This window comes from Mytilus californianus, unplaced genomic scaffold (assembly GCF_021869535.1).
Source record: "Mytilus californianus isolate M0D057914Y unplaced genomic scaffold, xbMytCali1.0.p SCAF_1, whole genome shotgun sequence".
Classification (NCBI taxonomy): Eukaryota; Metazoa; Mollusca; class Bivalvia; order Mytilida; family Mytilidae; genus Mytilus; species Mytilus californianus.
Window position 1 is genome coordinate 124,788,927 of NW_026262581.1, and position 13,932 is coordinate 124,802,858.

Consider the following 13,932-nt stretch of genomic DNA (forward strand, 5'->3'; position numbering starts at 1 on the left):
AATCGTACACAAAACAAGTAAAACAAATCATCATGCACATATAAGACATACAACTGAATAAAGCCAAGCAACAATCAAAATTTCAGATTTCTAGCAGTCTTATATTAAAATTTTATGAAAAAAAATGTTGATTATATTTTTCTCATCATGAATTTTCGCCAAATAATAGCCACTGAATTGTGGGGAAACAACAATTAATCGATCAATCAATTGATGAAAACAGTCATGTAATGCGGTATTCTAGAAATCTCGAAAGTAAAAATCACGGTTCTTGATTGAGTATTCTGAAATCTACATGGAAACATTATCTGGAGTGACACTGAGGTAATTTTAAATTGTTTGTATATGAAAATTAAAAACTGAAGGTCCTATAAAGATTAGTCAGTGAATTAACTTGGGTGATATGCCAATATGACAGTAAAACTGACATCATTGTCTTAAAAGACTAGTCTACAACTTTTTCATAGGCGGATCCAGGGGGGCCCTGGGTGGCCCGGGCCCCCCTTTCGTGGGAAAAATTTGGTTGATTATCTAGGGAATCACTGAAGCATGACGACACAATGGAAAAGTGATTGTTGTATGACGTCAAAAGTTCGAGCGGGACAGATTCTCGGGTCAAGCGGGATTAGCGATAAGGTGTAATGTTTTCTGATTTGTATAAACGCTCCACAGCTTTTTTTTTTATTCAAAAATTTACGCGAAGACCTTCTTTCGTTGAATGTATTTCTTATTTCTTCACGGTTATTCATTTTCTATCGATTTAGTCACATCTATTCGTTTTTTAATGAAGGAAATTAAATGTAGTGAAGTTAGTGTTAAAATCAACACGTTCCTATAGAATCTTTCGGAACACACCTAGGTTTTACCTTGCATTAGATTCTCACGCCGAAATGAATGACTTAAAGTCTTTAGCTACATATTTAAATGTCCCAGTCGCAAAATTATCTGTAGATCAAAAAGAGAAGGTAACAATTAATGAAAGAATTGATTCAGATGTAAAAACTACGCACTAAATCACTCATAGATGTGTCCAACCGAAGAACAACAAAAAGGGGGAGGGGTAATATCAGTTGTTTACAAGTTTGTTTCATGTATGCATGTCCCCCCTTTGTATAATATGATGGCCTTAATTATACAAAAGGTAGATAACTCTATATTGATTATAACCATAGCACTGGAGTACTGACGGCATGTGTGCAAGATATTAAAAAATTGATAAACTCTAGCTTTGGCCCTATTAAAAGTATTTTGAATACAAAGATTGTCATTAGATCACAGGCACACCTGACATCGACCTTCTTTTTCTGTGTTATTTCATCTTATCTTAATTCATTTAATGTGTTTGTGCTGTTGTTAATTTCCCAATTCCTTATATATATGTCACCAAGGTCCCACAGAGCACTGTTAGATAAGGGGGAGCTAACTCGTATGTGCTGGAACCAAGGGACAGGGGGTCAGTCTATCGCTAGACTTAATGTTCTGATAGGCATAGCTAAAACGCAAGGAAGGTTTTCATAATTTAATAAACGATAACAATTTAGACGAATGATGATAACAATCGATTAGTAAACAATGCCAAATAATAATAATAATTAAAGTACAAAGTATCAAATCTAAATATCAACTCCAAAGTAAAACTATTTCTCCTTACAATGTAAAATGTAAAATAAAGGCCAAAACTACTAAATCATAAAATGAACTTAATCTCAAAATCAAAATGTAAAAGTCTCAAAAATAAAAGATTCTCAAAAGTATTTTCCAAAGTTAAATTATGAGTCAGAGATAAATTTTGTCTCAACACTACAAAGTCAACTGGTCGACTGATCGACAGTCTTACAGATCCAGTATAATAGACTTTAGCAGTGCAAGTTTAGGTTCCGAAAAGATGACTGCTTTTCCTAAATTTCACAACGCTATTTATACTAAAACCAAAAACTAATCAACATGACACAATATGTAAATAGTACTCTCATTAGCAAAATAGAATATAATTAAACAAAGCATAATCCCTTCATGTTTTGATAAAAACTTAAAATATCCTAGTGACATGCTAATTACAATTAATATTTCAAACCAAATTACTTTGAGCAAACTGTGACATGTCGAGTACTTGCCACAAGATAGGTAAAATTTATTAAACAAAAATTAATTCAAAATTTTTACAAAATACAAACATTAAATTTTCTTTCTTAAAATAAAACATATTTTTTTATCAAAAATAACACTAACACAAATATAAGCCAAATAATACACCATGACATATTCCCCCTTACTCTTATATGTTTGTCCCCAAACAATAAACATTCACATTAGTAACACCTATAAAAATCTGAATACACTCTGTACAAACTATAACCTGGTGCCAAAAAATAAATATACCAACAATTTATTTCAACGTGCTAGCTTCCAGCAACCTGTATTCCTTGTAAGGGAATTTAACAGATGAATTATAATATAATATCCCTGTAATCCAAAATTCAAATTGATGTAGTAAAAAGAATCAACAGGCGTGCACTCCTACTAATTCCTAGAACTACAAAAAAAAGATAGAAACTGATTGTTTTCTATGTACTACAGTCTTGGAAGGTTGCTATGGTAACATGATAAGCACCATCATGATATTCACTAATGTCTAAATGATCTGAGTTGGTAATGTCAAAGTTCTGTTCTTTTAGTCTGTTTTTGCTTTGTTGTTTCACAAAAAGTTTAATCCAATAAATAAGCTCTAGCAAGTTATGTTAAAAAATTATGAATTTCTGCTAAGATGTCCAAAAGAAAGTTGAAGCACTATTTCTCTGATTATTGCATGCACTTCTCCACAGACACCTATTGCACTACTGATTGTTGATTTCTGTATCGCTGTAGTGGTGTTTAGACGATACAACTGATGTTGGCTGATACAGTTAAAAGAAGCTCCACTGTCTACTAAACATCTCACTTGAAGGTTCTCTAGTCCAATTTCAACAAAGTTCCTCTCCATGGTTGTTGTGAACTGGAAACTTGCTGTTCCTGGTATAACACTGGATAGCCTGGCACATCTGTCTTTTTTGCAGCACCATCCTTTTGAAATTCTCTTTCTTCCCATGATTTTTCTATTCCCATTACCAAACAGAAACTAAAAGGAATTTTTGTCAATATCTTGTTTATGTTATATTCTCTCTACTATGAGTCAAATTTCCCAATCATATAAAATTAATTGCACAAATAAAGTTTCTCCTGAACTGAACGTTAACTTCTGTAAAGTTGACAAATATTATAAAATTACAGATTCACACCAAGAATCAACATACATCTGTACTCTTCACTTAAAATGTTAAAGCGTAATATAATAAGCAAGATGTACTTATCTTTTAGTTGTGTGTTGTTGAATCTGCAACTTGTCTCTGCTGTTACTGGTTCTCTCTTCCTCTCATTGTCTCTCCTGCTGTTGTCTCAATTTTGAAAATTTAAGTTTTAGATAATTTTGAATGAATTTTGCCAACCTACATTCTAGCTATGCTGTGAATTTCCACAAGATAGGTAAAATTTATTAAACAAAAATTAATTCAAAATTTTTACAAAATACAAACATTAAATTTTCTTTCTTAAAATAAAACATATTTTTTTATCCAAAATAACACTAACACAAATATATAAGCCAAATAACACACCATGAAATATAGATGGGAAAGAGCATTTCTTCTTCTTCAGTTATACAACAAAACTTCAGGATACTGAAGATTACTTGTTGTTGCGCATGCATGTTAAAATTTAATTTTCTTGTAAATGCCAAAGAAAAAATTCATACAAATTTGACAATTTGTGCATGTATATTACAAAAACTAGTGATTAAAATAAAAATTATATACAAAAATTTATTGATTTAAATCAGTTGGCAGAGAACACCTTGTGTAAGGTGTGCTCTGAAACTGTCAACTGTGGTTGACTGTACTGTGGCTATAGGTAGCATGTTCCATTGTATGATGGTGTGTGGGGAAAATGACCACTTATATGTTTCCTTTGTGGTTCGTATATGTCTATAAGTATTTGGATGGTTTTGTCTTGTTCTACTGTCTGTTGGTATTAAAATTTCAGATGGTATGGCAATGAGGCCGTGAATTACTTTGTAAAATATAATAAGACGTGTTTTAAGGCGGCGTTCAGCTAATGTCGGTAGTTTTAAATTATTCATCATATTTGTAACGCTACTGGTGTTATGGTAGTTGTTACAAATGTACCTAGTTGCTCTTCTTTGAACCATTTCTATTTTTTGGGTAGCATCTTTTGTGTGAGGGTCCCATAAACTGCAGCTGTATTCTAATTTAGGTCTGACTATTGCTTGATATGCTCTTGATTTAATGTCTGTGTTTGATATTTTTATATTTCTTTTAAGGAATCCTAAAGATTTATTGCCGTTTGAGATAATGTTGTCATAATGTAGGTTCCATTTAAGATTTGATTGTAGAGTAACGCCCAGATATTTAGCAGATGTAACGGATTCAAGAATGTGACTATGAAGGATGTAATCATGTAAATATGGTTTCTTTTTATGTGAAATTGAAAGTTTAGTGCATTTATCAGGGTGGAAAGCCATAAACCAATCTGCTTCCCACTTTGCTGCAGCGTTTAGATCTTCTTGTAATTTATCACAGTCTGATTGAGATTTGATTTCTCTATATATGATGCTGTCATCAGCAAAGAGTCTTAATTTGCTATGTGTTAAATATTCAGAGAAGTCATTAATGTAAATGAGTACCCTGTGGGACTCCAGATGTAACTGGCACTGATGTAGAAGAAATACCATTTATTACAACTGTTTGTGTTCTAACGGATAAAAAAGCTTGGATCCATTTAAGTGTATTTTTCCTTATACCATAGTATTGAAGTTTGTAAAGTAATCGTTGGTGAGGAACTTTATCAAACGCTTTAGCAAAGTCCATAATGATAAGGTCAATTTGAATGTTACTATTATTACTAGATGATAGTTCTTGAATGAAGTCAATTAATTGTGATTCACAAGATTTAGAGTGGTTGGACAGCATTTTTTTTATAAATTAAGTAAATTTTAAAAAAGTAGGAAAAAACAGTTAACAACACAATCTACTAATCATAGTCCGAGTTTGTTCAATTAATAATGGTAGGGCGAGTTTGTTATAGTCCAAGTTTGTTTTAGTCCGAGTTTGTGATAGGCCGATTTTGTTTGAGTCTGAGTTATCCAGCAGCTTGATAAACTTGCACAATTATTAATATTATCTCTGCCTTTATGCAGTATGTTGCTCAATTTATAAAAAACTTCTTTGCAACATGTTTTTTTTTACAACAATTTTTTTTTAATTACAGATTTTAGTGTGGAAAGAAAAAGATGGGAGGACACTTAGAGGCCTCATTTCTATAGCAAAATATTTGTCTAGAAATTCATCACACCATAAAAAGTTTACAGGTATGCAGACATGCAACTGAATATTTATGGATATGTTGTAGGTCTAGTTGTTCATCTGTTGATAACATATAAATCACAGTTAAATCTTCAAACCTATGGTTGCTATGTTAATATACATTGTGTTTGTGTACTGTTTATGTTGATATTACTGAATTATGATTGTATCCTTGTCGTTGCCTCTAGAGGACCCACTTTTATCATCTTGTGTCATCATCTCATTGTCATATTTTTTTAATAGGAGAAACTATTGAAGAAAGAGCAGCAATTGACCAATGGTTGGAATACAGATTGAACAACATTGACAGAGCTCAACATGAAAAAGATACTAACACATTTATAAAGGTAATTTCTCAATCTATAGAGGTGTTGGGGGGAAAGCTATTGCCCCCTCCTCCCTAAAAAATCAGATTGCTGCAATAATGAACAAAACATGCAGAAAGATAATAAAACAGAAAAAAAAAAAACTGTAACGAAAAAAAAAACTACCAGGATTAGAATTTGTTCATCTCTCTAATCACCAAAGATTCTATATTGCATAAAAATGGATAACAGGAATAACAAAAAATAAAGGTACAGTACACCACAACAACGGTACAGTACACCACAACAACGGCACAGTACACCACAACAACACCTGACATGTATAAAGTGATGTAGATAATCAAAAATAAAGGTACAGTACACCACAACAACGGTACAGTACACCACAACAACACCTAACATGTCTAAAGTGATGTAGATAATCAAAAATAAAGGTACAGTACACCACAACAACACCTAACATGTCTAAAGTGATGTAGATAATCAAAAATAAAGGCAGAGTACACCACAACAACACCTAACATGTCTAAAGTGATGTAGATAATCAAAAATAAAGGTACAGTACACCACAACAACACCTAACATGTCTAAAGTGATGTAGATAATCAAAAATAAAGGTACAGTACACCACAACAACACTTAACATGTCTAAAGTGATGTAGATAATCAAAAATAAAGGTACAGTACACCACAACAACACCTAACATGTCTAAAGTGATGTAGATAATCAAAAATAAAGGCACATTACACCACAACAACACCTAACATGTCTAAAGTGATGTAGATAATCAAAAATAAAGGTACAGTACACCACAACAACACCTAACATGTCTAAAGTGATGTAGATAATCAAAAATAAAGGTACAGTACACCACAACAACACCTAACATGTCTAAAGTGATGTAGATAATCAAAAATAAAGGTACAGTACACCACAACAACACCTGACATGTCTAAAGTGATGTAGATAATCAAAAATAAAGACACAGTACACCACAACAACACCTAACATGTCTAAAGTGCTGTAGATAATCAAAAATAAAGGCACAGTACACCACAACAACACCTAACATGTCTAAAGTGATGTAGATAATCAAAAATAAAGGTACAGTTCACCACAACAACACCTAACATGTCTAAAGTGATGTAGATAATCAAAAATAAAGACACAGTACACCACAACAACACCTAACATGTCTAAAGTGCTGTAGATAATCAAAAATAAAGACACAGTACACCACAACAACACCTAACATGTCTAAAGTGCTGTAGATAATCAAAAATAAAGGTACAGTACACCACAACAACACCTGACATGTCTAAAGTGATGTAGATAATCAAAAATAAAGACACAGTACACCACAACAACACCTAACATGTCTAAAGTGCTGTAGATAATCAAAAATAAAGACACAGTACACCACAACAACACCTAACATGTCTAAAGTGATGTAGATAATCAAAAATAAAGGTACAGTACACCACAACAACACAAGTGATGTAGATAATCAAAAATAAAGGCATAATACACCACAACAACACTTAACATGTCTAAAGTGATGTAGATAATCAAAAATAAAGGTACAGTACACCACAACAACACCTAACATGTCTAAAGTGATGTAGATAATCAAAAATAAAGGTACAGTACACCACAACAACACCTAACATGTCTAAAGTGATGTAGATAATCAAAAATAAAGGTACAGTACACCACAACAACACCTAACATGTCTAAAGTGATGTAGATAATCAAAAATAAAGGCACAGTACACCACGACAACACCTAACATGTCTAAAGTGATGTAGATAATCAAAAATAAAGGTACAGTACACCACAACAACACCTAACATGTCTAAAGTGATGTAGATAATCAAAAATAAAGGTACAGTACACCACAACAACACCTAACATGTCTAAAGTGATGTAGATAATCAAAAATAAAGGCACAGTACACCACGACAACACCTAACATGTCTAAAGTGATGTAGATAATCAAAAATAAAGGTACAGTACACCACAACAACACCTGACATGCCTAAAGTGATGTAGATAATCAAAAATAAAGACACAGTACACCACAACAACACAAGTGATGTAGATAATCAAAAATAAAGGCATAATACACCACAACAACACCTAACATGTCTAAAGTGATGTAGATAATCAAAAATAAAGGTACAGTACACCACAACAACACCTAACATGTCTAAAGTGATGTAGATAATCAAAAATAAAGGCACAGTACACCACGACAACACCTAACATGTCTAAAGTGATGTAGATAATCAAAAATAAAGGTACAGTACACCACAACAACACCTGACATGCCTAAAGTGATGTAGATAATCAAAAATAAAGACACAGTACACCACAACAACACAAGTGATGTAGATAATCAAAAATAAAGGCATAATACACCACAACAACACCTAACATGCCTAAAGTGATGTAGATAATCAAAAATCTGTTCATAGTATTGCATTATTAAACATTTAAACAAGAAAACCAAAAAAATATGTTTGTATACATGTATTTCAAAATTATTGTATTGCCTCTTTTAAAGATCTGAAATTTCCTAGCATTCCTGTGACAAAAAAAAATTTATCAGCAGTACAAGACTCTTTATAGGAGTTATTGCTCTTGAATGATGAGTTTTGGCCAATTTTAATGATTTTGCCAATCATTTTGAACACTTTTAAAGATTAACAGAAACTCTTCAACCGAAAAATTGATAAGCAGAACATGATATACAAAAATGCCAATATGATGGATGCCACCAATTGACCAATGTCAAGTGTTTTTTTTATGAATGTATAAGGCCGATTGACCAGGTGTCAATCTGCGTAAATGACTTCATAGAACAGTCAACTCTTACTGTGACATAAAAACTTAAGCATTGTGACATCTGAAATGTATGGGAAAATGAACAATGTGAAAGTCGTCTATTGACTCCTTGGTAGATGGTTGCTGCTTAAAAGGAAGCTACTGAATCAAGCGGTAATTTTATGGACGCCATCATGAGTTGGTTGACTGTTCTGGAATACATGTATCTGTGTTACAGATGTCCACAGATATGTTCCATCCTATTTTCTTTGATTGTGACATCACTGAATTAGAAGGTATCTTCCGCCTCTTTTTGAAACTATAACTTTAATAACTGTTTAAAATACAAATTATGATAGATTTTTTTATTTGGAGACTTATCATCAGACATGTTTTGTTTAATTTTTTACAGGATATCAACACATACTTAGAAGATAAAGTGTATTTTGTTGGTCATCACTTGTCACTAGCAGATTTTCTACTTTATTATGGCCTACACAACTTATTTGTAAGTACTTTTATATGTATGTAATTTATTTAAAATCTATACAATTTGATACTTGAAGTATAATCAAGAAAACAAAACTGTCCAATATGAATGAATATATATATATACTAGTAACTTTTAACTGAAGTGTAACTCACCAGTTTTGTTAGTACTACTGTAATTACATGTAATTCAAATGAAGCTCTTCACATACATGTACACATTAGATTGAAGTCTAGAATACAAAGTTACTGTTTGAACCTGAGTTTTCCTTCAGGTTTCCATCGGTCTTTTTATTAAAAATGATGAAAAGAGCATACATATATTTTATGTATTTGGTGCAAATGAATCACAAAGTTGCAAACATTCATAAGTAATTAAACTATGTAAATATGTGTATCATTTGTATCATTTCAGAGAGATTTAACCTTTTATGAAAAACAGAAATACATGCATTTATCAAGATGGTTTGACAATGTAAGTAAACCTTCTTTCAGATTTAAACAATTGTCAATAGATAAGAATCATACAAGGAATACAGAACTTTCACATCTAATTTTGTCTTCTATATTATACAAACTGTATCTGTTGTGAACAAATAAAAATATGTATCATATTTATAACAACAGACAACACTTTAAATTTTAATATTGTTAAAAAACATAAGCTTTACTGTGATTCAGTTTTTGTCGAGCTAGCCACTTCTATCACAGAAAGCAAGACACAGAGATAGTGATCGGGCAGCAGCGGCGTTAAATAACTAATTATAAGCTTACTATTTCAGAGGGTAGAAGACCGTTTGTCATATGTCCATTGTCCTTGACCTCATTTTTATGGGTCAGTGACTATTTGAAAAAAAAAGATGATTTTTTGTAATGTTAATTTCTCTCTTATTATGAGTAATAGGATAACTATATTTAGTGTGCGTACCTTGAAAGGTCCTCATGCCCGTCAGACAGTTTTCCCTTTACCTTGACCTCATTTCATTGATCAGTGAACAAGATTAAGTTTTTGTGGTAAAATCCATATCTCAGATACTATAAGCAATAGGTCTACTATATTTTGTGTATGGAATGATTGTAAGTTTTCTGGCAACTGGCAGGTTTTTTCTGACCTTGACTTCATTTTCATTGTTCAGTCGTTAAAGTTATTTTTTTATGTTTTGCTCTGTTTTTCTAATATGTTATGCAATATGTCAACTATATTTTACCATGTACATGTCAGTCTGGTAGGTTTTATTTGACCTTGACCTCATTTTCATAGTTCATTGCTCAATGTCAAGTCTTTTTTGTTTTGGTTTGTTTTTCTTACTATAAGCAATATCTCAACAGTATTTGGTGTATGGAATGATTGTAGAGTGTGTATGTCTGTCTTGCAGGTATCATCTGACTTTGACCTCATTTTCATGGCTCATTGGTCTATATTAAGTTTTCCTGGTTAAGTTTGTTTCTTAGATACTATATGTAATAGGTCAACTATATTTGATGCATGGAATGATTGTAAGGTGTACATGTCTGTCTGGCAGGGTTCATCTGACCTTGACCTCATTTTCTAGGATCATGTTAAGTTTTTGTGATACTTGTAGTAAACATTTAGGTTTAGGACTATCAACATAAAATCAATGGTCAGTACAGCAGGTGAGACATTTCAGCATGTGCTCTCTTGTTGGATAATGAAATTATTTCCTTGTAAAGGTCAATAAGGTCTATTCCTATCTGATTGGCAATGATTCTTAGGAGAACATCAAAATTACTTGACATTTCTCCCAGTCTATACCTTTTTTTGTCAGATCCTACAAATTTGATATGTCGATGAATTATTTTAATCATGAATATGCATGAAGTATTTGAAACTGGTCATTTAGTAAACAACCAACAATCTTTTTTTATGCCCCCGCCAAAGCGGATACATCCATACGTCCCAAAGTTGGTTTCCGTTCTCTAACTTTAGTTTGCCTCAACCAAATGTTATGAAACTTATACAAAATGCTTATTACCACAAAATACAGAAAAGTTTGAATTTTGATGGCGTCACTTCAACCGTTCTAGAGTTATGCCCCTTTACAAATGGAAAAATTGCTGAATTTTTCGTTTCCGTTCTCTAACTTTAGTTTGCCTCAACCAAATGTTATGAAACTTATACACAATGCTTATTACCACAAAACACAGATCAAGTACACATTTTGGGTAGTGTCACTTTTACCGTTCTTCAGTTATGTCCCTTTATAACTTTATATGATATGGAAGCGGGGGCATTATTTGTGTCCTATGGACACATTCTCCATTTATTTTATTAGAAAAAAATGAACAGAACATTTAGCAACTAACAATAAAATTTAATCATCACTGATAGCTTGAGATTATTTTCAACTTTTTACTTGTAGGTTCAGCATGCAGAAAATGTCAGACAGACACAGACTTTGATACCATTTCAGAAAAATATACTGTACTCTGGATCAGCACATTAACATCATCTTATTATTAATAAAATTTGTTTTGTTTTACTCAGTGCTGTTGGTCCCATTGTTTTCAACACTTCATTGCTTCATATGCTCTACACACACTCAGGACATTTTTTTAACAGTCGAGGAAAGTTTTTAAGAATTAAAATAGTAGCAAATAAACCAAACAAGGGCATGTTGTTTTAGACAAAGCCAATAAATGTTAAACGTTAAGCTAGTAAATTTATGTGTATTTATAATCTCACCTGGTTCTTCAGATTGAGCATTTGTCATGATCATCTTCTTGTTCAGAATAGGCTGTTAAAATGATACCAAAATTTGTGTCTAGTTTGATTTTGAGGTCGAAAGGGATTATTGTTGTGACTGACAAATTTCTGAACAGTGAAAGGTGAAATGCATAAAACATTTGCATTATATATAACGTTTTTAAATCTTAATTAAGGAACATACTTTATACCTGGAATTATGGAATAGGAATCACTATAGTAGAGTACTTCGAAGGGGGGTCATTGTAGATAAATTTGATCCCAGAGATGATGAAATACACCTCCCCCTCCTAAAAAAAATTCTGTGTTTGTTTTTGGTAAAAAAAAAAAACAAATATCGTTTTTGGACAAGTTGGACAAAGTCCAAAACTGGCTTACAGTATATGATGCGGACAGGAAGGGATTAGAGTGTATCCATTTTGTGTTATTGACTCTTACAACTTTCAATCCAAATCCCTGCAACCATTTGAATATTTGATCCATTTTATTCGTCTTTATAAAGGTCAATTTAAAATTTAGCCAATGGACTACAAAGATCAAATATGTATTGATCAATTTGAAGATTGCTTAACATCTAGCATTTTAGCAGTAAATAGTCATGCAAAATTAGAACTACACCTTGTAATTGTGATATGAAGTTACTACTCTGTTTTGTACTTTACTTGAATTTTGAATGCCAATTCACAAGAGAGAGAAACTATAAACAACAGGATAAGATATACAAACAAGTCTACCATACTAAAAAAGAGAAAATGTAAATAGCAAAAAAGTTCAACAAAGTAAGATCTACAAATATGGCAACATAACCGAAATTATTCATAAACCCCTAGGCCTTTTATGAGTAATTTCCTTTGAAAGTAGATGTTTACCCGTTTTTGTGTTTGTGAACTTTAATACAAAGAAACTGCTACAGTAAAAATGCATGATACGATCAACCAATAAGTCACCATGACTGAAACTGTCAATCGACTCCTTGTGTATGTTATTGCTACTGTAAAGCATTATTTTGCATTTTTGTCGGAAACTTTTATAGAGTATAAAGAAAAACTGAATGGCAAAACGATCAGCAAATAAGTCAACAAATATTAAAGAAATTGTCGATCCACTCCTTCAAAGAGTAATTTCTCTTAAACATTAAATGTTTCCACAATTTTGTACATTTTGCAATTATCGTGAAAAATGTAATAGACCGAGAGAAAAAGGTATAAAACAGCAAAAATTATCTGCAAGATCTACAAATATATGAAAATTAACGAAATTGTCAATTTGGTCCTTTTAGAGGTTGATTAAAAAAAATTAAAAGGGCAATATTTACTCATTAGACAATAATAAACAAAAAATGATCAGCTAGATATAAAGATCTAAAAATAATGAAACAGCTTATTGCAACTAAAGTGAAAAGTAACATGGCGTATTTTTGCAAGCTATGATCCTCTGGTAATTTCAATTTCTCTAGTGAGCCTTCTGGTTGGGTAAAAAAAAAGTTTAGAGTTGAGATCTAAAAATAATTTTTAACCACAACACCGATGATATCCAAGTCGTAAGCTCGTCAGATGTTGTCTTATGTCACACCAAGTTTCTGAAATTTAAAGACTGACTTGATGTTGATGGCAGATCTTTGATAGTTTCTTTTCAATTTATTCATACCTTTTTTTAGACCAGTGAAGCGCTGGGCATATAGTATAAAACCTTTCTATTGTTGAAGACTGTTTGTTGCTCTCTAGATGTCTTTTTGTAGTTAGGTTGCTGTCTCATTGACTTGTACCCAATATCTTCTATTGTTCACATTAAATTGCTTTCGAACAGAGTCCCAAAAATGCAATTAATCTTGTTTAGACAAATCAAGACAGTGGTTCGCTATACCCTCTTTACCCGTCTGATCGGATATATTCATTAATACCGGTATCGTTGAAAAGCAGATATGAGATGAACATGAAATTTATATGTAAATAAATGTTTTGCATTCATTTTCATTTGTGCCGAAAAAAATACACACCTTTAGAACCTCATTCAGAAAAGATTTTGACAAGTTTAACCAGTGCAGTGCAGGTTATGTGTTAATGAATACACCTTAGTTGTTGTTATGTTGTGCTGCTACACAGCTGTTCTAGATTATGGGAGGGTTGAGCACTCACAAAAAACGTTTGACCC

The 13,932-nt window shown here is 32.1% G+C and overlaps 1 protein-coding gene across 1 annotated transcript; it reads left to right on the plus strand.

Moving 5' to 3' along the window:
* The first annotated feature begins 845 nt into the window (after positions 1-845).
* LOC127732895 (eukaryotic translation elongation factor 1 epsilon-1-like) lies at positions 846-11,557 on the plus strand. The gene is made up of 6 exons (XM_052242075.1): positions 846-965; positions 5,320-5,419; positions 5,658-5,761; positions 8,980-9,075; positions 9,472-9,531; positions 11,438-11,557. Exons 1-6 carry the CDS (start codon positions 891-893, stop codon positions 11,519-11,521), a joined length of 519 nt encoding a protein of 172 aa, XP_052098035.1. The 5' UTR covers positions 846-890; the 3' UTR covers positions 11,522-11,557.
* The last annotated feature ends 2,375 nt before the right edge of the window (positions 11,558-13,932 follow it).